The 25747-nt window shown below is 44.7% G+C and overlaps 1 protein-coding gene across 6 annotated transcripts in view; it reads right to left on the minus strand.

The window, feature by feature from the left end:
• Positions 1 to 25747, minus strand: part of nek1 (NIMA-related kinase 1) — a 220172-nt gene that overhangs the window by 8598 nt on the left and 185827 nt on the right. For 4 of the 6 annotated variants that reach the window (XM_085975980.1, XM_085975769.1, XM_085975847.1 and 1 more), the window contains 5 exons: positions 22971 to 23122; positions 19390 to 19640; positions 8812 to 8886; positions 4628 to 4761; positions 1144 to 1276 (listed from right to left, as the gene is read on the minus strand). In XM_085975980.1, coding sequence (XP_085832106.1) covers positions 1144 to 1276; positions 4628 to 4761; positions 8812 to 8886; positions 19390 to 19640; positions 22971 to 23122 — 745 coding nt within the window. The remainder of the gene's footprint in view (positions 1 to 1143; positions 1277 to 4627; positions 4762 to 8811; positions 8887 to 19389; positions 19641 to 22970; positions 23123 to 25747) is intronic. The other 2 variants (XM_085976042.1, XM_085975918.1) reach the window with 1 other exon arrangement.

A 25747-nucleotide genomic window follows, 5' to 3' on the forward strand; every position in this document is an offset into this window, starting at 1 on the left:
ACGAACAAGGGAGATCAAATGGAGAGAATGTGGAACAACGCATACACACACACATAGGATATACGGTACAGAAACAGGGCATTCGGTCCAGCCAGTCCATGCCAGGGTTTATCCTCCACATGAGCCTCCTCCAGTCTTTCCTCATCTAACTCGATCAGCATAACCCTCTATTCCCTTCTCCCTCATATGCTTATCCAGCCTCCCGTTAAATACATCCATACTATTCGCCTCAACCACTCCCTGTACATAATACTAGCACAAATGCTAGTTCTTATGTATGCATGATCAAAATTAACATAATTAAGCTAGGGCATGCATTATATGCCAAACTACTTAAAATAGATTTGATGGAAGCAGCTCGACAGTGTGGTGTGGAAACCTGGGATAAAAGAACGTGATGTAGGTAGTCCGGTTTTGGAATGGTTGCGGTCAAGATATATATATATTATAGTAGATATATTATATAAATAAATAAATAAAATTTATTGCTGCATTTAGCTGGTACTCGATCCTCGGTGCATGACCTGATATAAATATAAATTCAGGTGAAGTTGGAAAGCATTTTGCTCGTCAGTCTGTTGTCTAGTTCAGGCAGCGAGGTGCCGTCAAACATCCAACAACTGTACTAGTATTTACGGATACAACGTGCATGGAAAGTATTGCTACACGACATTAGAGCTAAATGAAGATTTAAAACAGTAAGCTGAAGTGTGGTACGCAATAATAAAAAACAAAAGGGCATCTTGTTGGATGAAAGGTAGAGTACAGAACTCAAATTCAAAGCTTTGGAATATACAGGCCCAGAGCCATTGTCTGCAGTGAATTTGCTTTATTTTATTGTTCATTGAAAGAGGGAAACAGGGGGCGGGGGAACCAATGTAAAGGCTGATTACGACTGCTTAGCCTTGTAATTACTCTACTCTCTGTTAAAATAAGCAGGCCGCTGCCTCAGTAGCAGATAAAAGAATTTCATTAAGTGCTTGAACACTATTGTGGCACAATATAATTGCCAGGCCAGAGTAACTTGTGTTAAAATGGTCACAGGATACTAGTATGTTTTATAAATTGTTCTCAAAATTCAACTCTACAAAAATAAAAAGAACAAAACCTTCTCGGGTAAAATGTGAACAAAAAGAAACTTGCCTTCTTGATATGCTCCATCTGCCATGACTAGATGGAGAATTTTGGAATACAAGTGCTCAAACTGAGGACCCAGAATGACTTGCACTATTGTAGTACCGATGTCAATGTTTTCATCTTCATCCTCGTGTATTGCCTGATTCACAAGAGAAAAAAAGGTTAGTTCATTCGAGCGTCATGGGGTTTAATGTAGGTTTTTTAATGAAAGGAATTAAAATACTCGTTAACAGGCGGCAGGGCAAATGCACACTAGCACCGTATATTCACAGAATACAACAGGAGCACTGTTCCCCAATGGCTTCGCTGGTACGCCATATGGACCAGGAAGATCCCATGCTCGGTACCCAATCTACACTGAGTTACCTGATCTCAGCAGAGGTGGTGGTCAAGGCATCACAATAGCTTTCAGCACCCTTGGGTGTGGAAGGGGAAATAAAATCAAACGAGTTCCAACGAGCCCTGCTCGGTGTGCATGCGGATGTCCAGTGAAGGCAGGATGAGGCTCAGCTGTAATGCAATCCCTGTCAGAAAGCCTCCAGACAATCATTTTCTGAGACTGACTCACGATAATGGCCACTTTACGCCAGATACTTATGCCGAAGGGGTGACTCGCTGACCCCTTTTTTACCTTCTAATCCGCGGAGTGACGGGATCTGAATTTCAGTCTGCAATTTTCTGCAACCATGGAACTAATAGAAGTTACTGGGCAAAATGCCAGGTGCTTTATTGGCAGAACGCAACAAAGGTTATTTAAAATGGAGAACAAGTGCATGGAAACAAGGACCTAAAGAGCAGGGGGGGGGGGTGGGGGGGGAAATTGAATGTTTCCAAAATGAACGGGGAAAAGCACGATCCATCTCTCCTGGTCCCAGACATATCGCTTTTATCTTGGGCGGTTGGTAAACTCAACTCAGCTTGTAAATAACGTTTCCTCAGAAATACACAGCAAATCAGAAAACAGTAACGCAAGAACATTTCACGCAACCCGTCCGTGTCAAAACTGGTGGGTAAAATGAATTTTGTTCAGAGGTACGTGCAGCGAACTAAAACTTGGTGGTACTTCAGCATACACAAAGAAATTTATTTGAATGAAAATTTCAAAACTACAAAGGCCTTTGTCAGAACCCTTGTCAAAACAAATATGATACTTGTTTTAAAAAAAAGACGGATTCTAATCACACATTTCCTCTCACCATTTATTGACACAGTTGGCTAACCTTTTCCAGTCATTACAGTTTCATATTTCAACGTCCACAGAGTGTATTAGTGTACAAACCTTTAATCTGAGCAAGAGTTGCAAAGACCCAAGGCTGCTAATTAACACTATGTTAAACGTATTTTTCTTTTAAAAGCTAAGATTATGGTTCAACATTTTCCAGTCAATATACGTACATTCATCATCGCTGGGTCAAAATCCTGGCACTCTTTAGCTGACGGCACTGTGGGATTACCCTCCCTACACGGACTGCAGCGGTTCAAGAAAGTGGGGTGGCCCACCACCATCACCACCTTCTCAAGGGCAACTAAGGATGGGCAATAAATGCTGGCTTTGCCAGCGATGCCCACAACCCAAGAATGAATATATTTAAAAAAAACACCTCACAGGTGTGTCCCTGTGACTACAAGAAAGATTGGGAACTTCACTTCACGTGCTATAATATCCCTCACTTTGTAAGGAATGAACAGTTGTCGCCGTGAATTTACTGACCGGCGTTGGTCAAAATGGAAAACACCGTTGGCTTACGGTGCTAAGCAAAATATTCCTTTTTTTAAAAATGCATAAACATGATTATTGTAATGAATTGTAACACTTTAAATGGAATTAAGTTGCCATGCCAATTAACAAAATAAAATCCTCAAAAAACTAAAACTTTGAAACAGGGAATTTTCTCATTGAAGTTAAAATTACCATCAAAGAATTAAACATGAACCAATAAGAAAACCACATGCCGACCTATACTGTATAAAACACTGTGTGGAAGGCAGGAGACCCGGATATAAAATTCACAGAAATCACAGAAACCCCACAGTGCAGATAGAGGCCATTTCGGCCCATCGAGCCTGCACCGACACATATCCCACCCGATCCCCCTAACCCCTACACCAACACATATCCCACCCTACCCCCGTAACCCCACGTATTTAATCCCCCTAACACTAAGGGTCAATTTATCATAGCCAATCAACCTAACCCGCACATCTTTGGACTGTGGGAGGAAACCGGAGCACCCGGAGAAAACCCACGCAAACACGGGGAGAATGTGCAAACTCCACACAGATAGTCACCCGAGGCCGGATTCGAACCCGGGTCCCTGGTGCTGTGAGGCAACAGTGCTAACCACTGTGCCACCGTGCCAAATTCTACCCACTTCATTAAGAACTCAAAAAAGGATGTCCTATTTTTATTAAAAAAACATTGGATATATTCAACGTGCAGTAAGAAATAACATTTTGTGCATAGCAGGCCGTTTACAAAGGCACACATTTAAATGAGGGCCATGTGTTACATATCCAAAGTTGTTTAGATGGGATGTCCAGTGGTCAAAGGACTAGTGACGATGGATATCGATCTGAAGACATTGTGAACAAACCCATGACATAGAACCATACAGCACAGAAGGAAGCCATTCGGCCCATCGTGCCTGTGCCGGCTCTTTGAAAGAGCTGTGCAATTAGTCCCCCACTCCCTTGCTTTTTCCCCTGTCAATGTAAATATCTGGCGCAGGTCGTCAGTACGAGAACCATGCTGGCGGGAAAGAACAGAGGTTCCTCAACATGAAACATCAACATCAGGTGTTTATGTACAGGTTTTACTCGAGAGACTGGCAAGAGGCCATTTGCATTTGGAGGATGTGCTGCTGGTCCAGCTTCTTCTCCATAGACCCAACTCCTTCAACTCCTATCAGATGGCCTTATCCTGAAAGGTAGATCTGGTCAAGTGGTGACAGCATCCAAGACACCCAGGGATGCACAACCGGTATTCTTACTCTTACCATGTGAGAACTAAAGATCCCTTGCTCGGGAAAGAAGTGCTACTTTTCTTTCTGTCTTGTGGCTTCTCCGTACCAATTCATGGCGAATTTTAACATGGATTCTGCATTCCCAGTTCACCGGAACAACAGCCAAATAGGATTTCACCCCAGTGCTTTGGCTTCCCTAGCTGGTCAGGATGAAACCTGAGCTCTAACGACGGAAAGATAACGATTTCTTGCCCCTTGGGTTAGTAAAATATACCACCAGTTTCTGACAGCCAGGAACATCATCAGGAGTTCTACACCGAGGACAGCCAGTACACAGACTTTGTATAAGTGAGTTTTGTACAGCTTTGCAGTAAAGGACTCGGTTGTGAGAGTTGGGTCTTCAATTCAACGCAAGAATTCAGAAGCCCTTGGAGTTACTGAAATGTTCTGAAACCCGTCTTAACTTCAGCAAAGTCATGCAATACTGCATCAAAAAAAAAATTGTATATATAAAGAAACTGAACAACCTTAATTTTGTTGTAAGCTTCAATGAAGTTTTCAAAGCCCATTTCTTGCTCCAATGTCATTCGCAGCTCCTCCAATCTGCTGAAGACGCTGTCAAACTCCGCACTTTCTCCTGCAATGTCTTCCTCGCTGTCGTCTGCACAGACCGCAAAAAACAGAAAGCTCCTCAGAAACAACCATTACAAAACCCAGCCAGTCAAAGTGAACCTACCTATATAAAAACTTTCAGATCAGCTTTTTGATCCTGCGCCGTTAAAAGTAGCCCAATTACTGCAGATGGTTTAATTTCATGGGGATTATATTACAAACCGTTGTAAATTTCATCCATTATTATTGTGGCAATTTAGTACGGTCCATATGCATACAGCTGTGAACTTCACAGTACCTGGTGGAGGCACTGCTGGGGTGTGCTGTTACAAGTCCAAGTTCCCAGCAATTGCTTTTGCTGGGAAATGAAAGAATCGGATTATCCGATAGCAAGAATTAAACAGCTACAATAAAAATAGATTGGGAGGCTTTTTTTGTACATTTTCAATTCAAAATAATAGATCATTTGAATGAAGCAAGTTGAGTGGACTGTAGTTGTGGAACAAGAGTTTAAACAGGTCATTTCTGCTCCTTTCTGTGGGCGGAGTGAAGTAAGTCCAGGAACACGATATTCAATTCACAACTCAGACGAGTGCAAGTTCAAATCCGCATGTGAACCATCAACGCTCGTCTGGAATAACAACAGAGCGCGGGCACAGCCTCAGAATGAGAGCGACGTCAGCCGGAAAGGAAAGATTGCCGATAAGTACTGCTTCACAGAAACCACACAAGGAAAAGCCACAGCCTGTGAAACCGACTCCTCTCACTACAATCTCCACTCTATGAAAGCCTCTATCCTATCCTTTTAATCTCCTGTAGAAGGGTTCCCCTAGTTACTTCCTGCTGCCTAAAGTTAAGTCAAACAACTCTGACCCCAGCAATTCATGAGCCATCATGTTGCACACAGCATTCATTCATTACTATCTCCATCATCCTTGTAACCTTCAGTCCTGTTCCAAACCAGATACTCATTTAGTATATAAAATCATAGAACAGTACAGCACAGGAGGCCATATGGCCCATCGAGTCTGCACCAGCTATTTCCAAGAGCAATCTAGTTAGTCCCACTCCCCCGCTCTTTCCCCATATCCCTGCAATTTTTTCTCCTTCAAGTATTTATCCAATCCCCTTTTGAAGGCTACTATTCAATCTGTAGCCACCCCCCTATCAGGCAGTGCATTCCAAATCCCAATCATCGTTGCACAAAAGAGTTTTTCCTCACGTCGCCCCTGGTTCTTTTACCCATCACCTTCAATCTGTGCCCTCTGGTTATCGACCCTTCAGCCACTGGAAACAGTTACTCCTTAGTTACTCTGATCAAAACCCTTCATGATTTTAAACACCTCTCTCAAATCTCAAAACAGGTGTTCATCAACATAGTGTTAAAACTGTTTTAGCTGAGAGTCTATTCTACAGATTCACTAATCTGTGGAGAGGGAAAACCTCCTTCTAATCTTGCTTGCAGTTTATGGATTGAGTAATCGTATGTTTAGTTCTGTGTTCACAACCAGTTTGACTACTCTGCACGCAGCAACATTACTATTGCTGGCAGCATGTTGTACACCTGGATCATATCCCCTCTTAGTCATTTCTCCCACTAAAATATGTCAGTCTCTTGCTATTATTTAGGATTCTTATTTTTTTCCTCTGAACAGGTAGGGTGACTAAAGTTGCATACAAAAAATTTGAAACCAAGATCAATTTTTAAGGTAATTGGTAGAAGAAGCAGAGGTGAGATAGAGAACGTTTGTTTTACGCAGCGAGTTATGATGATCTGGAACACGCTGCCTGAAAGGGTGGTGGAAGCTGATTCAATAGTAACTTTTAAAAGGGAATTGGATAAATACTCGAAAGGGAGAAAATTGCAGGGCTATGGGGAAAGAGCAGGGGAGTGGGACTAATTGGATTGCTCTTTCCAAGAGCCAGCACAGGCACGATGGGCCGAATGGCCTCCTGCCGTGCTATAAGATTCTATGATTCAATGCAATGGTAAAGTAGTTTGTTTTGACATAGTCAAATGCTCTCAAGGTGCATTCCAGTACATGATCAGCTTTGTTGGCAACAATTCAACACTACTTGGGGGTGAATCTTCTTCAACCACATCATTTCCTTTGCCAGCTTGGCTTGTGGATGCCTCTCACTGGCTACACGTTTCACATTTCCTGTTTCAATGTGCAAAAGATTTATTTTCGCTGTATTAAAATTCATCTGCCATTTCTTAGCTTACCCACTTAAATCGATCGGGATCCCTTTCAGTGCTGGAACTCGCCTTGCTCTTGACCATTTTCCTCACTATCAATATTAGGTCAACTGGTCTATAAATTCTGGGCTCAGGATGCACTCCACTTTCGAATATTGCACCAACAATCTCTAGCTGGTGAATTTTGGTCACTGTATTACAGTGGGGATCGGGATAGATATTTGGCAGAAAGAGCAATTGAAAAGTTATGCGATTACTGCAACTCATGGTCCTTTTCTAACAGTGGGACCAGTCAGATGGATTGCAGTGGAGTCTTTTCAAAACATATAAGATTGTGAGGGGGCTTGATCGGGTGGCTGCGGTGAGGATGTTTCCACTGATGGGCGAGACTAGAACTAGGGGGCATAATCTTAGAATAAGGGGCTGCCCTTTCAAAACTGAGATGAGGAGAAACTTCTTCACTCAGAGGGTAGTAAATCTATGGAATTTGCTACCCCAGAGAGCTGTGGAAGCTGCGACATTAAATAAATTTAAAACGGAGATAGACAGTTTCCTAGCAGATAAGGGAATTAGGGGTTACGGGGAGAGGGCAGGGAAGTGGACGTGAGTCTAGATTCAGATCAGCCATGATCCTATTGAATGGCGGAGCAGGCCTACTCCTGCTCCTACTCCTTATGTTCTTATGTAACCTGTGCATTTCTACATTCATAGCAGGAACAGGCACAGCTCCTGTATTTATGCAATTCCAAAATGATTAATCGTAGACTCACTCACTTCCTTTAGGATCCTAAAAAAAAATGCCACCACCATGACACACACTTCACTGGTTTCACATACATTATAGATTCCAGTGCAAAAATAATTAAATCCAGAATTGGGCAATGTGTTTGGCTGGCTTCCTTCGCAGGACAGCAAGAGTGGGACTGGAGTCATGTGCAGGCCAGGCAGAGTAAGGAAGGACATCAGTAAATCAGCTGGGCTTTTGTAACAATCCAACAGCGTTCATGGCCATTTTTTCTGGCGCTAAATTTATTTCATTCAATTTCACAACTTGCCCTGGTGCGAAGTACTTTGGGCTAGTCCAGTGCCTTAACCAGTGCCCCACCATACCCCTGATTCCCACGTGATCTTCTACGCCTCCAAAGTATTCTCTAGAGTCTTATGCAATTGTAGTTATGTTGGCCTTGGCTGTTATATAAAACAGAACTGTACAATGATCAGTGGAACCCAAGTCGTCCAAAGTACTTTCAGATGAGACGTTAAACAGAGGCTCTATCTTTCTGTTCGGATGGCACTATTCTATGAACAGCAGGGAGTTTTCCCTGCACTCCAGCCAGTAGTCCTCCCAGAGCCATTACCATAAAAAAAAAGTGATGAACTAGTCATTTCTTTGCTGTCTGCGGGACCTCACTATGTGCAAACTGGCTGCCACATTTGCCTACACACCAAAAAGTTAATCTGTTGGTTGTAAAAACAAAACAAACATTTTTGGATGTCCAAAGGACACGATGAGGAGCTAATTAAATTTAAATTCTCTCTTTATTACCAAACAGTTCTGGTGGACTGATAAATAATACATATGATGTAGCATCTACCCCAGTTCTCCACCTCACCTGTTCAGAAGCAGTCACCGATTCCCTCCATTGCACTTACACCATTCCCTTCCAGTTGTCCCTTCCTCACCTCTGTGTTACTGGGACTTCCACAGTCATTTCCAGCAAATTTCTTTCTAACTGTTCATCTGGAGCTGGTGGCTGAAAGCAGCTGCCAATATGTTATTGTGTTACCCTTATTACTATTCTATAATCTATATCTCCTTTTCTGCAGCTGTGCTCACCTTTGTTTTGATAGCCGCCGTGTCCTCTCTGATCAATAATGCTAATTCTCTAGCTAACTTACCTGCTCTATCTTTTCGAAACATGCTATACCATCTTAGCTTCATCGCTTGCCCATCTTCTCCTTGCAGCCATGCCTCTGTAATGTCAATAACGCCAATATTTTCACTAGCTACAGATGCTTCTAAGTCTAACAGTTTACTCTAAATGCGTTAGTATGAATATCCCACCCTACCCTTCAACGCCTTTCTAGTTAGGAATATTAGGAACAGGAGTAGGCCATTCAGCCCCTCGAGCCTGCTCCGCCGTTAAATTTTGAATTAATTCTTTTTATATTTAGTGACCCCTCCCCTTCATACCTAACATTACGTCCTCTTTATTGACCAGCAATTTTTGCAAAGTATTATCACCTTCGAACCCATTGGAGAAAGCCTCACGATTATGTTTTACACCAATAGGCTGCCTCCCCACTTTGTTATGGTCAGCCCATCACCCTTCCTGTTCAGTTACCCACTCATACTACATCTGCCGCCAAACCACACCAGTTCAGGATTGTGAACAGCGCGCCTGGGACAGACGTCAGGAAGTATTTCTTAACAGAGAGAGAGAGAGTAGAACAGCGGACAGGAATGGTGGTTGATGCCAGGATACTCTGCACCCTTTGCTTTGAGTTTACCCGCCCTGCTTTTATTTCACTTTGATGGAACCTCAAATCTTGCCTCTGCAACACCACAGCTAATTCAGTCCTTTACCTCTCCATTAATTCATTATTCTTCTGTCTCTCCTCTTCTTCTGAAGACGCCGACTCTTACTGGGCTGGCAGCCCTTAGTTAGCCCACTCAACTGATCACAGCGACTGTTAGTCAGAAATTTGACAATAATTTTGGGGTGTGTGGAGGTGGGGAAGAGGGTGGCATCACATCGAGCCAAGTCCTGCCCTCAACTGATATTTCCAGCAGGGGGGTCACTGAATATCAGTTACAAGTGGGAACTCTGGCTGATATTGTTTTTCCCACTCCCTAGCCCAGGGGCACCAAATCCAAATGTAGCACCATAGTTGTAGATGAGGTCAACTAGCTCAAGACTGTGGGGATTGAAGGTCTTCCTAGCTCATACGGCTCAGCACCAAACTGCAAGTAAAGTTACCCACCAAGCCAAGTTTCTGTAACCACAATCTGATATCCGAGCCCGATAGGCCCACTGTACTTCAGGGCCCTGCCGACAATTGACCAGCCAGCCTGGCCCACAAACGGCACCTGGAAGAGATGTGTCCCTGGGGTAACAACAGAAAATGCTGGAAAAACTCAGCAGGCCAGGCAACATCTGTGGAGAGAGAAATAGAGTCAACGTTTCAGGTCGAAACCCTTTGTCAGGACCTGTGCTTGTGTCCCTGGGGCTCGAGTGCTTTTCCACATAATCGTACAGGGCAATGCCCTTGTTGGTGGGGTGATCCTGGGTCGACAGCAGGAAGGTAGACTGCACGGTTTTAGATGGTGAAATGCCAGCAGTTCAACTGACCAAACTCAGCATTCCCAAAGCCTCCACTCTGGCAGACTGCACTAATTTCTCTGGGATTAGTTAAGTGGTGTCTTCGCACCCACATGGAGGGTATGTGACGTAATAAAACTCACTACGCACTTGGTTTGAGTATAAAACAAGGCTTTAATCAACTTGTTTCAGAACATGGAGGTCTAGTTGTACTTCACTAGTTCCTGTCTTACAAAATGTCCCTGGGCAAGCTGGGCCCTCCTTGGACGGCGCCACCAGCTGGCCATCCAGCGTTATTTCATGAGTAGTTCTTTACGATGATGAGGTTTATAACAGTATGCATTCCACATTAGGCAAACAGAAACTCTACTTTGTAGATTTCTCAGTAGCCTGAGGTGTCAAGACACCCAGCTGACCAAAATAAACATTCTATAACCATTACCCCTTGCACTGGGAAAAGAATACACAACAATCTTATCACTCTCTACTTATCTTACTTCTGAGTCTTTAATGATTGTTCACCGAGTTACATTCTTCTCTTCCAACACCTGTACCATCAACCCATTCCCCTCCCCCATAGAATGTCATTTCTTCATTTGCCACACAGAAACAGGAGTAAGATATTTCTGCTATTCAATTAGATCATGGCAGGTCTGTTCCTCAACTCCATTTACCCGCCTATGTTGCACATCCCTGGATACCCTTATCTAACAAAATCCATCGACCTCAGCCGTGAAAATTTCAACTGACCCCCCCCTTTGAGATAATGGCCAACATTCGATTAGCTGCACTTCTCTCCACACAGTTGTTGTACTGTCCTGACTTATTGACCTCCACGCTCACTATTCAGGCACGAGTGGCTGCATGGCGATGGCACCCTTTATCTCGGGGGTGCCGAGACCAACTGTGGGTTCATCTATCATCACCCCACCCAAGAGCAACTAACCCAACACAGACTCAGGAACCAACCTTTAAACCTTCTCAGTGGAGAATCACTCTTCGTTCTAAGGACATAAGAAATAGGAGCAGGAGTAGGCCAATCGGCCCCTCGAGCCTGCTCCACCATTCAATAAGATCATGGCTGATCTGATCCTAACCTCAAATCTTCTATCACTCTGCATCCACCCGAACCCATGTGATCTCCCGGGAGAGGCGAAAAACCAGATAAAGACCCAATGGCCAATTTGGGAGAAAAAAATCTGGGAAATTCCTCTCCGACCCATCTAGGCGATCGAAATTCTTCCAGGAGATCACCCTGTCCCTATATTTTCTACAGTACTTACCTTCTGTAAAGGCGATCTCCACCCCAGCCAGGAACAGGAATAAAACCATCTCCTGAAATCTAACAGAATTAGAACACAGTAGGAGCAGAACAAGGCTACACGGCCCCTGGGCCCACTCCACTACCCACAGGGCCATGACCATTCCGAACCTAGACTCATGTCCAATTTCCTGCCCGCTCCCCGTAACCCTTAATTCCCTTTACTTCTAGGAAACTATCTATTTCTGTTTTAAATTTATTTAATGATGTAGCTTCCACAGCTTTCTGGGGCAGCAAATTCCACAAACCTACCACCCTCTGAGTGAAGAAGTTTCTCCTCATCTCAGTTTTGAATGAGCAGCCCCTTATTTTAAGATTATGCCGCCTAGTTCTAGTTTCACCCATCATTGGGAACATCCTCACCGCATCCACCCGATCAAGCCCCTTCACAATCTTATATGTTTCAATAAGATCGCCTCTCATTCTTCTGAACTCCAATGAGTAGAGTCCCAATCTACTCAACCTCTCCTCATATGACCACCCCCTCATCCCCGGGATTAACCGAGTGAACCTTCTTTGTACTGACTCGAGAGCAAGTATGTCTTTTCTTAAGTATGGACACCAAAACTGTATGCAGTATTCCAGGTGCGGCCTCACCAATACCTTGTACAACTGCAGCAATACCTCCCTGTTTTTATATTCCAACCCCCTAGCAATAAAAGCCAACATTCCATTGGCCTTCTTAATCACTTGCTGCACCTGCATACTAACTTTTTGAGTTTCGTGCACCAGGACCCCCAGATCCCTTTGTACTACAGTACTTTCCAGTTTCTTGCCATTAAGATAATAACTTGCTCTATGATTTTTCCTGCCAAAGTGCATAACCTCACACTTTCCAGTATTGTATTCCATCTGCCAAATCTCTGCCCACTTACTTAGCCTGTCTATGTCCCTTTGCAGGTTTTTTATGTCCTCCTCACTCACTACTTTCCGTCCCATCTTTGTATCATCTACAAACTTTGATATGTTACACTCGGTCCCCTCCTCCAAATCGTTAATATAGATTGTAAAGAGTTGGGGACCCAGCACTGACCCCTGCGGAACACCACTAGTTACTGGTTGCCAATCTGAGAACGAACCATTTATCCCGACTCTCTGCTTTCTGTAAGAGAGCCAATCCTCCACCCACGCCAGAATATTACCCCCAATCCCGTGATTTTTTATCTTGAGCAATAATCTTTTGTGTGGCACCTTGTCAAATGCCTTTTGGAAGTCTAAATACACTACGTCCACTGGTTCCCCTTTATCCACCCTGTATGTTACTTCCTCAAAAAACTCCAGCAAATTTGTCAAACATGACTTCCCCTTCATGAAACCATGCTGAGTTTGTCCTATTAAATTATGTTTATCCAAATGTCCCGTTACTGTCTCCTTAATAATGGACTCTAACATTTTACCAACCACAGATGTTAGGCTAACGGGTCTATAGTTTCCAGCCTTCTGCCTACTACCCTTTTTAAAGAAGGGTGTTACATTAGCAGTTTTCCAATCTGCCGGGACCTTTGCGGAGTCCAGTGAGTTTTGGAAAATTATTACCAATGCATCCACAATCCCTACCGCTACTTCCCTCAAGACCCTAGGATGCAAGCCATCAGGTCCAGGGGATTTATCCGCCTCGAGTCCCATTATTTTACCAAGTACCACTTCCTTAGTGATTTTAATCGTATTTAGTTCCTCCCCCCCTAGAGCCCCCTGTTTGTCCAGTGTTGGGATATTCTTAGTGTCCTCTACTGTAAAGACTGATACAAAGTTCTCCAAAGTCGTGACGATTATTTCAATGAACTCTTTCTCTTGCGAAAAAAGTAAACCTCACTCTGATTCGGTGGCATGTCTGTCTCCTCTGGTGCCAGTCCCCTTAACTATGGGACACTTTGAATTCAGAAGCTGATTGTTGTAATTTATTTTGTAGCTCCAAAAGATTGATCACTCCATGTGAAGAAAAAAAATCGACTCCTTGGGCCAATTCAGGGATGAACATGCACTGTTACAGGGAGAGCCACGGAGGAAACAGAAGCAGGGGGATGGGATGCAGAGTGGAGCTATAGTAGAGGGTGATGCACAGCCAAATATAGAGGAAAAAACAAGTCAGCCTGGAAGGCAGGGCAAATATGTAATGGCACAAGGGAGTATGGCAAGGCTGAATGGCATTTATTTTAATGCAAGGAGTCTGGCGAGTAAGGCAGATGAATTGAAGGTGTTGATGAACACATGGGAGTATGACATTGTTGTTATCACAGAGACATGGTTGAGGGAGGGGCAGGACTGGCAGCTCAATATTCCGGGTATAGAATCTTCAGGCGAGACAGAGGGGGGAGTAAAAAGAGGAGGGGGTGTCGCAATATTAATCAAGGAGTCAATTACTGCTGTAAGGAAGGATGATATCTTAGCAGGTTCCTCTAATGAGGCCATATGGGTTGAACTTAAAAACAAAAAGGGGGCAAGCACTTTGCTGGGAGTGTACTATAGGCCCCCAAACTGTCAGGGGGAGATAGAGGAACAGATATGTAAGCAAATTTCAGAGAAGTCTAGAAATAATAGGGTAATAATAGTAGGCGATTTCAACTTCCCCAATATTAACTGGGATTGTCAGAGTGTGAACGGTTTAGAGGGTGCGGAATTCTTAAAGTGCATCCAGGAGAGCTTTTTGAGCCAGCATGTAGAAAGTCCTACGAGAGAGGGGGCAGTACTGGACCTAATTCTAGGGAATGTAGCCGGGCAAGTGGTAGAAGTGTCAGTAGGAGAGCATTTTATTGACAGTGACCATAATTCGGTGAGATTTAAAGTAGTCATGAAAAAGGACAAAGATGGACTGGAATAAAGGTTCTAAATTGGGGGAAGGCAGATTTTAATATAAGGCAGGATCTGGCCAAAGTAGACTGGGATCAGCTACTTGTAGGAAAATCCACATCAGAGCAGTGGGAGTCATTCAGAAAGGAAATAGAGAGAGTACAGTGCCAACATGTGCCCGTAAAGGTCAAGGGTGGGAACAACAAGCCTAGGGAACCCTGGATGTCAAGGGATATACAAGAATGGATTAGGAAAAAAAGGGAGGCTTTTGGCAGATACAAAGGACTAAAAACAGTGGAAGCCCTAGAGGAGTAGAGAAAGTGCAGGGGGTACTTAAAAAAGAAATTAGGAGAGCGAAGAGGGGGCATGAAAAAACACTGGCGGGCAAAATAAAGGAAAACGCCAAGGTGTTTTATAAGTATATTATGGGCAGGAGGATAACCAGGGAAAGAGTAGGGCCCATTAGGGGCCAAAGTGGCAATCTGTGTGTTGAGCCGGAAGATGTAGGTGAGGTTTTAAATGAATATTTTGCATGCGTGTTCACTATGGAGAAGGACGATGTAGGCATAGAAATCAGGCAGGGGGATTGTGATATACTTGAACAAATTAGTATTGAGGGAAAGGAGGTACTAGCGGTTTTAGCAGACTTAAAAGTGGATAAATCCCCAGGCCCAGACGAGATGTATCCCAGGCTGCTCTGTGCGGCAAGGGAGGAGATTGCAGGGGCTCTGACACACATTTTCAGAACCTCTCTGGCCACGGGGAGGTGCCAGAGGACAGCCAACGTAGTACCATTATTCAAGAAAGGTAGTAGGGATAAACCAGTAAATTACAGGCCAGTGAGCCTAACATCAGTGGTAGGGAAATTATTGGAAAAAATTCTGAGGGACAGAATTAGTCTCCACTTGGAGAGGCAAGGATTAATCCAGGATCATCAGCACCAATTTGATTGAATTTTGCGAGGGGGTGATTAGGTGTGTGGATGAGGGTAGTGCAATTGATGTAGTCTACATGGACTACAGTAAGGCTTTTGACAAAGTCCCACATGGGAGACTGGTCAAGCAGGTAAGAGCCCATGGGATCCAAGGCAATTTGGTACATTGGATCCAAAATTGGCTTAGTGGCAGGAGGCAGAGGGTGATGGTCGAAGGTTGTTTTTGTGACTGGAAGCCTGTGTCCAGTGGTGTACCGCAGGGATTGGTGCTGGGTCCTTTGCTGTTTGTAGTGTACATTAATGATTTAGATATGAATGTAGGAGGTATGATCAGTAAGTTCGCAGATGACACGAAAATTGGTGGAGTGGTAAATAGCGAGGGGGGAAGCCTCAGGCTACAGGACGATATTGACGGGTTGGTCAGATGGGCAGGACAGTGGCAAATGGAATTTAACCCTGAAAAGTGTGAGGTGATGCATTTTGGGAGGACTAACAAGGCAAGGGAATACACAATGAATGGTAGGACCCTAGGAAGGACAGAGGATAAGAGGGACCTTGGTGTGCATGTACATAGAACCCTGAAGGCAGCAGGACAGGTAGGTAAGGTGGTTAAAAAGGCATATGGGATACTTGCCTTCATTAACCGAGGCATAGAATATAAGAGCAGGGAGGTTATGATGGAGCTGTACAAAACGCTAGTTAGGCCACAGTTGGAATACTGTGTGCAGTTCTGGTCGCCACAGTATAGGAAGGATGTGATTGCATTAGAGAGGGTGCAAAGGAGATTCACCAGGATGTTATCTGGGCTGGAACACTTCAGCTATGAAGAGAGACTGGACAGGCTGGGGTTGTTTTCCTTAGAGCAGAGAAGGCTGAGGGGCGACCTGGTTGAGGTGTACAAAATTATGAGGGGCATAGATAGGGTAGATAGAAAGGAACTTTTCCTCTTAGTAGAGGGGTCAATAACCAGGGGGCATAGTTTCAAGGTAAGGGGCAGGAGGTTTAGAGGAGATTTGGGGAAAAACTTTTTCACCCAGAGGGTGGTTGGAATCTGGAATTCACTGCCTGAAAGGGTGGTAGAGGCAGGAACCCTCAACATTCAAGAAGCATTTAGATGAGCACTTGAAACACCATAGCATGCAAGGCTACGGACCAAGTGCTGGAAAATGGGATTAGAATAGACAAGGCTTGATGGCCGGCGCGGACACGATGGGCCGAAGGGCCTCTTTCTGTGCTGTATAACTCTATGGGGGAGAAATTCAGTTGGTTGCGCCATCCGTTAGCGCCTTAAGAGGGCGCTAAGTGGGTCCCAAGCCAACTCGCACCCAGGCGCGGCACTGCCCACGTCTCCCGCTAAATTCTGCGGGACGTTAGTGGTGGCGCTAACCGTTAGCGCTGCGCCGCTGCCGTCATCGGTGTGCGCAGCGCCCTGCTGACACCCTGGCCGCGATATTCAGCAGCGCCCCCCGATTTACTGCCGGACGCTATGTCCGACAGGATCAGGGTGGCGTACCTGCGGCAGGGGAGGCGCAAATTAAAGGCGAGGTGCGGGGCGGCCATTTTTGTTGTTGGCCGCCTGCCAGCACTTGCCTGCGCTCCCGTCCCCGGCCTCCTGAACCCCCCCTGCGGCGTGCCGGATGCGCTCCAAGAGCCCGGCACTTCTCCTCGGTGCCGGGCTCTTTTGCCTGCACTCCCGATCCTCGGGGGCCCAGCTGGGCCACAGATCGCACTACTCAAGGCCCCTCCCCTTTAAGAAGGGGAGGAAGGCCTGCAATACTGCAGCGCGACGTGCCGCAGCGCCACGATATTCACTCACAGCGCCCCAAGAGGGATGCGGGGCGCCTCCAGTAGCGCCGTGCTTCCCTTTGGGGCGCAACCACTCAATTTCCGGTGCGGGGGCGCGAATGTTTCCGGGGCGCTACTTTTAGCGCCCTGGCGAGGCTGGCGCCCCAAACGGGGCTACACTCAATTTCTCCCCCTATGACTCGATGAGAAGTGAATCCAACAGTTTCTCATGACTTAAGGTACTGTCGATGCTAAGGGATCCAGTTTACTTCACCAAAAGAAACCTTCCATTTTATAAATACCCTCAATACCAGTCACATGAAGAATTTTACAAAAAGGACCCTAATTTGTGGTGCAGAATGACCAAAACTTAATTGATCGCAATGAAATCAAAACTCTAGCTCACCCACAATTTTACTGAGATTTGAATCACAGCACGAACCACAAACTCTTGATCTGAAACCTTGAGTGAGACCAGAAAACAATGTACTTTTCAAAAGAAGGTAATTATTTTCTGCTGTGCCATTTACCATGGTCAATGCTGGTTACCCAATTTTCCCTCTGAATTTCTCGCATTACCGCTTCTTTCTTGCTCGGTGGTGATGGTTGTCTAATAACTGGCAGTTCTTCACCTGTTAGGGTGGCTAGCAAGTGCCCGTGGTCTCTTTTGACCAAGGGAGACCAGCGTTGCCAAGCCAGATCCCCACCCTTAATCGTCTACACTGCCAACGGGGGGTCACTGGCATTCAAGAGGTATATGGTCCAGGAGAACCTGGTTCATTTTACATCTCGCTGGTCATCACCACCATCACAGCTCAGGTCTGCTAACTCTGCAAAGATTAAGAATTAAATTTGGAACCTTCTGGGTTCAGTGCCAGGCCGCATAGTGCATTTGTTCAATGAACCACCACTAATGCTCATTAAGCTTATTCTACATAGTATTACATAGGATATACGACACAGAAACAGGCCATTCGGCCCAACCAGTCCATGCCGGCGTTTATGCTCCACACGAGCCTCCTCCCGTCTTTCCTCATCTAACTCTATCAGCATAACCCTCTATTCCCTTTTCCCTCATATGCTTGTCTAGCCTCCCCTTAAATGCATCTATACCATTCACTTCAACCACTCCCTGTGGTAGCGAGTTCCACATTCTCACCACTCTTTGGGTAAAGAAGTTTCTTCTGAATTCCCTATTGGATTTCTTGGTGACTATCTTACATTGATGTCTTCAATATACAAAAGGTCACCTTAATACAGCACAGAAATGTTTTCAGTGAAAATGCTTAAAGTAAAAAGCCCCAAGTTACAACAGTAAAAGGTCAGTGCTGAATAATAAGCCACAAAAGGACCACTATTGCTTTGTGACAAACATTGCATTCTGCCATATTTTGTGATCTGGTTTCTAGTACAGGTAGACTATCCTTTAGCCGAACTTCCGAAAACCTCTAAAAACCGAAAGTTTTTTCGTTCAGCATAAGTCGTGCGCACAACATGACCAGAGTGGCGCACGACTTACGCTGAGCAGGGCAGAGGGTCACAGAGTTCCCTCCTGGGTAGGAGATTGCAGGCCGAGCCGGGCAGTGTGAAGGAGGTACCGGGAGAGTGAACTCAACAATACAACGCCCCGTCTGATATTCTTTTCTCCCCCCACCCCGCCCCCCGACTCAAACCGAACCGCGGCCCGTCCGATATTCTTTTCTCCCCCCCGCACCCGACCCGACCCCCGACCCGTCCGATATTCTTTTCTCCCCCCCCCCACCCGACCTGATTTGCGGGCCAGCTTAGTAGGAGTCAGCCAATATCCGGCTTTCCAGAGAAGCAGGAAGGGGAATGAGACACGGAACAGTCGCAAGAGGTAGCCTGAACTTCAAAAATTTATATTAAATACAAATTTCCCAGTCTTATAATAATACCTTCTGAAATCCGAAAAATTCCAAAAACCGAAACTCAGCTGGTCCCAAGGCTTTCGGCTAAGGGATAGTGTACCTGTAATGAGTTTAATGTACATGATGATAATTACAGCAAGGGATGTGGTGCAATGCAGCATAGTGCGGCAGACCCTGCAACTCTTTACACGCAGCACAATTTTCTGTCCAAACACTACAATTAGTTACAAAACTTCCTAAAGATAATGGAAATGCCACTTTCTATACATATGACAAATCACTTGCCCCAATTATAACTGAATAATCTTGACAGTATTGTATAGAACATAATAAAATCACAACATTCAGTTAAATAAATTATAAGCACCAACCTAAATATATCTAAACTAGTGCTCACCACCTGTATATAGTGGTGTAATCTACAAAAACAAAGCCAACCTGAATGCCACTCTTCGTGGATTGCACTTTGGTCACTGCTGCTTGCTGGGTTTTCATCATCGTCCCCCTCTGCTCCATTCATTGAAGATTCTGCATTATAAACACTTTCCTCAGGAGGGCTTGAATTGGAAGCCTCCTCCTCCTCCTCCTCTTCTTCTTCACTGAACTCTTCACTGGGCTGCTCCTGCAACAGACGCTCCATCGATGCCTGAAGCTCCTGTAAGTCATCTGCATCGCCCTCTCCAAATATACTGCAACACACAAATCATTAAATGACCACTTTTTAATCCAACAGCTAACTTTAATTCTCCACCCCACTCCCACTCTGACCTCGGTTCCAATGAAGCTCAACGCAAGCTCGAGGAATGGCACCCCATCTTTCGATTAGGCACTTCACAGTCCTCCGGCCTCAACACTGAGTTCAACAACTTTAGATCATAGCTCCTATGTTCTCGGTCAGCAGGTGCTGGTAAGGGTGGTTCTTTAACCATTTACACCTCCTCTAAACCCATCTTTTAATTCTTTACTTGTCCCATCACCACCCCCGTTTGCCTTGCACCATCATCCCTTTTGTCAGTTAATCACTCCTGACTTCCACCCTATCACAGACCTTGCCCTTGTCTTCTTTCCCTGCCTCTCTTTTCCCTGGCTCTGCACTTGCTAAAAAACTGTTCAATCTCTAACTTCTTCCAGTTCTCACGAAAGGTCATCGACCTGAAACGTTAATTCTGTTTCTCTATCCGCAGATGCTGCCTGACCTGCAGCATTTTCTGCTTCTATATTTTTTTTTGTCCCATTCCTGGTAGTTAACTGAACACTTGATTAGTAATACTCTTGGGAAGAGGGTTGTGGGTTTAAGTCCCACACAATCTAGCTGACACATCAGTGCAGTATTGGGTGAGGGGGGGGTGGGCAGGGTGGGTACAACTGTTGGAGGGGCTCTCCTTTGGAGACATCAAATTCAGGGCAGTCAGCCAACTCCAGTAATTCAGGTGGGCGCTAAAAATCTCACTAAATTTTCAAAGAAGCAAAAGGAGCTCTTCTGGTGGCCTGGCTGAAAACTTCCTCTTTTGCTGCCCAGAAAGATAAACTGGTCACTTATCTTCTTGCTATTTGTGGGATCTCACCATGCACAAAATCACTAGCAGGAGTAACGGTTAGGGAGAGAAAGTTTCACCCTCAAATGCATAGGACGGACTTAGCTATCTTATTTTTGTACATCTATACAAAGATACAAAGGGGGGGGGGGGGGGGGGAGAAGCTAATTGATGAACTAATCAAACTTGGAGAGGATAAATCCCCTGGTCCAGATGGCTTGCATCCACGCATCTTAAAATAAGTTACGGTAGAGATAGAAGAGAAACTATTACATATATAGAAAAATTCATTCGAAAAGGCAATAGTGCCAGAGGACTAGTGGACAGTTAATGTGATTCCCATATTTTAAAAGGGAGAACAAGTCGAGGGAACTATAGACCAATTAGCCTGACATCAGTAGTAGGCAAAATGCTGGAATCTATTATTAAGGAAGTGGTAACTGGGTACTTAGAAAATCATAATATGATTAGGCAGAGTCAACATGGTTTTATGAAAGGGAAATCGTGTTTAACAAATCTGTTAGAGTTTTTTGAAGATGTAACTAGTAGGATGGATAAGGGGGAGCCAGTGGATGTAGTGTATTTAGATTTTCAAAAAGCATTCGATAAGGTGCCACACAAAAGAGGTTATTACACAAAATTAGGACTCATGGTATTGGGGGTAATAAATTAGCATGGATTGAAGATTAGTTAATGAAAACAGAGAGTAGGAATAAACGGGACATTTTCAGGTTGGCAGGGTGTAACAAGCGGGGTACCGCAAGGATCAGTGCTTGGGCCTCAGCTATTTACAATCTATATTAATGACTTGGATAAAGGGACTGAGTATAATGCATCCAAGTTTGCTGATGATACAAAGTTAGGTGGGAAAGTAAGCTGTAAGGAGGCTGCAGAGATATAGACAGGTTGACTGAGTGGGCAAGAACATGGCAAATGGAATACAATGTGGGGAAGTGCAAAGTTATCCACTTTGGTAGGAAAAACAAAATATTTTTTGAATGGTGAGAGATTGGGAAATGTTTGTACTCAGAGGGACCTTGGTGTCCTTGTACATGAATCACAGAAAGTTAACATGCAGGTACAGCAGGCAATTAGGAAAGCAAATGGTATGTTAGCTTTTGTCACAAAGGGATTAGAGTATAAGAGTAAAGACATCTTACTGCAATTATATAGGGCCCTGGTGAGACCACACCTGGAGTACTGTGTACAGTTTTGGTCTCCTTACCTAAGGAAAGACATACTTGCCTTAGAGGGAGTGCAGCGAAGGTTCACTAGACTGGTTCCTGGGATGGGGGGGATTGCTCTATGAGGAGAGATTAAGCAGACTAGGCCTATATTCCTTAGGAGTTTAGAAGAATGAGAGGTGATCTCGTTGAAACATATAAAATTCTTAAGGGGCTTGACAGGGTTAATGCTGGGAAGATGTTTCCCCTGGCTGGGGAATATAGAACACGAGGTCACCGTCTCAGAATAAGGGGTCGGCCATTTAGGACTGAGATGAGGAGAAATTTCTTCACTCAAAGGGTGGTGAATCTTTGGAATTCTCTACCCCAGAAAGCTGTGGATGCTCAGTCGTTGAGTATATTCAAGACAGAGGACGATAAATTTTTGAGAACGAAGGGAATCGAGAGATATGGGGGTAGTGCGGGAAAGTGGAGTTGAGGCAGAAGATCAGCCATGATCTTGATGAATGGTGGAGCAGGCTTGAAGGGCCAAATGGCCGACTCCAGCTCTTATTTCTTATGTTCTTATAAATGCTAGCAGTTGGGCCAAATGACCGGTCTCTGTGCTGTAGACTCGATGCAACATGGATGCCACATGACAGCAGATGCTGCACTTTAAAGCACATGTGGCAATAGCATTCAGAGGGAGCAACAAATCATAACAAACCTGCTGCATGTAGCCTCTTCGGTTTGGTATCATCCAACAATGACTTTGGATGCATTTTAAACGATTAATAAAGGGAAGATTTCTCAAAATCTATAATGCAGCGAAAATCAAATTCAAAAATGAGCTTATAACACAAGAACATAAGAAATAGGAGCAGGAGTAGGCCAATCGGCCCCTCGAGCCTGCTCCGCCATTCAATAAGATCAGGGCTGATCCAATCTTGGCCTCAACACCACTTTCCCGCTCTCTCCCCATACCCCTTGACTCCCTTGTATTTCAACTGTCTGTCAATCTCCGCCTTGAATATATTCAATGACTCCGCCTCCACAACTCTCTGGGGTGGAAAATTCCAAAGATTCACGACCCTGAGAAGAAATTCCTCCTCATCCCCGTCTTAGGATCCAACGGCTGCATTCATTATTAGATTAAAACAAATAGACACTTTTAAACTTTTTTTTTTGATAGGCCTAAGCTAAGCATTAAAACGTGCGAGAACCTTCCCTCAAATATTCCATTAAATGCTAAATTCAAAAATAAAGGAAGAGCATCAAGACAATGCAATGAAAATAACAATCAAAATAATTGCAAACGCACGTGTCTGAATCGGAGTGGTACTCATCCTTGTTGGGCTCATCGTCTATATCATCCAGTTCGAGATTATCCTCAGGGGCATCTGGTGCACCAAGGTCATCGGCATAGGTCTTGAACATTTTATTCAGGTCGGGGAGTGAGCAGGTCCTTAGCATCTGTGGGGGAGGGGGGGGGGGGTGGGGAAGAAAAAGTACATGATGCGTTCCACCTCAGAAAGGGAAAAAAAGTACACACACAGCTGGAAGACAGAGGGGGAGAGCAAAGGGGTTGAAAAAAGGCAGCAGTCGTTCAGCGCTACATGCGTCGGCATCTTTTCAGTGAGCTTTCTTTTGCTGTGAACTCCCTGCCCCTAATTCCAACCAAACTCCAACTTCAGGAAAGGCAATTGTGTCACTAAAAAACACAAGAGCAAACTTACAGATCAGCCAACCTTCCTAACTTCTCAGTATTTGATTTGCTTTTTCCTTATTGTTCGAAACCCTTTCCAATTTGGTGTCTTTTGCCAATTGAGACAGCTTTGTTTCTGACCCCCAGCGCCTCCCCCCCGGCCCCGTGTCGAAAGCATTTATATACACACTATAAATGGGAATAGCGCCAGCACTGATCTCTGCGGTAACTGACCAGATGAGCGTCTAGAGACAGATCCTTTCAGAAACGATCCCTTGCTTTCCCTGGTTAGACAATTGTCAATCCACCACGGGAGGCCCGACTCCTTTCCCATACTTTCCCACCTTGTGGACTGATCACTTGTGCGGCACGATTATCAAAAGCGGCACTGAAATCTAAAAAAAATATATCCACAGAATTTCCCTCGTCAACAAGGTCCATAATTTGTTCGGCAGGACCTCCTTCCCATAAAACCATGCCGGCTCCCTCTCACCCTCTCTCAAGGAATCATTGGACACAGGAATGGTGCCCATGGATTGGAAGTAGCTAGCATAACATAGAATCATAGAAAGTTACAGCACGGAAGGAGGCCATTTCGGCCCATTGTGTCCGCGCCGGCCAACAAAGCGCTGTCCAGCCTAATCCCACTTCCCACCTCTTGGTCCGTAGCCCTGCAGGTTACAGCATCCCAAGTGTACATCCAGGTACTTTTTAAATGTGGTTATGGTTCCTGCCTCTACCACCCTTTCAGGCAGTGAGTTCCAGACCCCCACAACCCTCTAGGTGAAGACATTTCCCCTCAAATCCCCTCTAAACCTTCCCCCAATTACTTTAAATCTGTGCCCTCTGGTTTTTAACCCCTCTGCTAAGGGAAATAGGTCCTTTCTATCCACTTTATCTATGTCCCTCATAATTTTATACACCTCAATAAGGTCTCCCCTCAGCCTCCTCTGTTCCAAGGAAAACAGACCCAGCCTATCCAGTCTTTCCTCATAGCTAAAATTCTCTACTCCCGGCAACATCCTTGTAAATCTCCTCTGTACCCTCTCTAGTGCAATCACATCTTTCCTGTAATGTGGTGACCAGAACTGGAGGCAGTACTCTAGCCGAGGCCTAACTAGTGTTTTGTACAGCTGAAGCATAACACCCTTGCTCTTGTATTCTATGCCACGGCTAATAAAGGCAAGCATTCTTGGGTATGCATAAAGGTATGCCTTCTTAACCACCTTATCTACCTGGCCTGCTAGCTTCAGGGATCTGTGGACATGCACTCCAAGGTCCCTTTGTTCCTCTACACTACTCAGTGTCCTACCATTTAATGTGTATTCCCTTTCCTTGTTAGCCCTCCCCAAATGCATTACCTCACACTTCTCCGGATTGAATTCCATTTGCCACTGCTCTGCCCACCTGACCAATTTATTGATATCTTCCTGCAGTCTACAACTTCCTTCTTCAGTATCAACCACACAGCCGATTTTAGTATCATCTGCAAACTTCTTAATCAGACCCCCTATATTCAAGTCCAGATCATTGGTAGATACCACAAAAAGCAAGGGGCCTAGTACTGAGCCCTGCGGAACCCCACTGGAAACAGCCTTCCAGTCACAAAAACACCCATCAACCATTTCTGAGCCAGTTTTGAATCCAACTTGACACTTTGCCCTGGATCCCATGGGCTTTTAACTTCGTGACCATTCCACCATGTGGAATCTTATCAAAAGCCTTGCTAAAGTCCATATACACTACATCAAATGCACTACCCTCATCTACCCTCGTTACCGCCTAAAAAAAATTCAAACACGTTTGTCAGACACGATCTTCCCTTAACAAATCCGTGCTGACTATCCTTGATTAATCCATGTCTTTCTAAATGAAGATTTATCCTGTCCTTCAGAATTCTTTCCAATAATTTTCCCACCACTGAGGTTAGGCTGACTGGCCTGTAATTACTCGGTCTATCCTTTTCTCGCTTTTTAAACAAGGGTACCACATTAGCAGTCCTCCGGCACCACACCTAAAGTCAGAGAGGATTGAAAATGATGGTCAGGGCTTCCGCTATTTCCTCTTTTGCTTCGCTTAACAGCCTGGGATACATTTCATCTGGGCCTGGGGATTTATCCACTTTTAAAGCTGCTAAACCCCTTAATACTTCCTCTCTCACTATGTTTATTTCATCTAATATTTCACACTCCTCCCCCAATAGCAATCGCCCCTCTCCTTTGTGAAAACAGACGCAAAGTATTCATTAAGAACCCTACCGACGTCTCCCGCCTCCACACACAGATTACCCTCATGATCTCTAATAGGCCTTACCCTTTCTTTAGTTATCCTCTTACTCTTAATATATTTATAAAACATCTTTGGGTTTTCCTTGATTTTACTTGTTGTTAGAT

Source organism: Somniosus microcephalus, chromosome 1 (genome assembly GCF_052327205.1).
Source record: "Somniosus microcephalus isolate GS21.2 chromosome 1, FLI_Smic_1.0, whole genome shotgun sequence".
In the NCBI taxonomy this organism is placed as follows: Eukaryota; Metazoa; Chordata; class Chondrichthyes; order Squaliformes; family Somniosidae; genus Somniosus; species Somniosus microcephalus.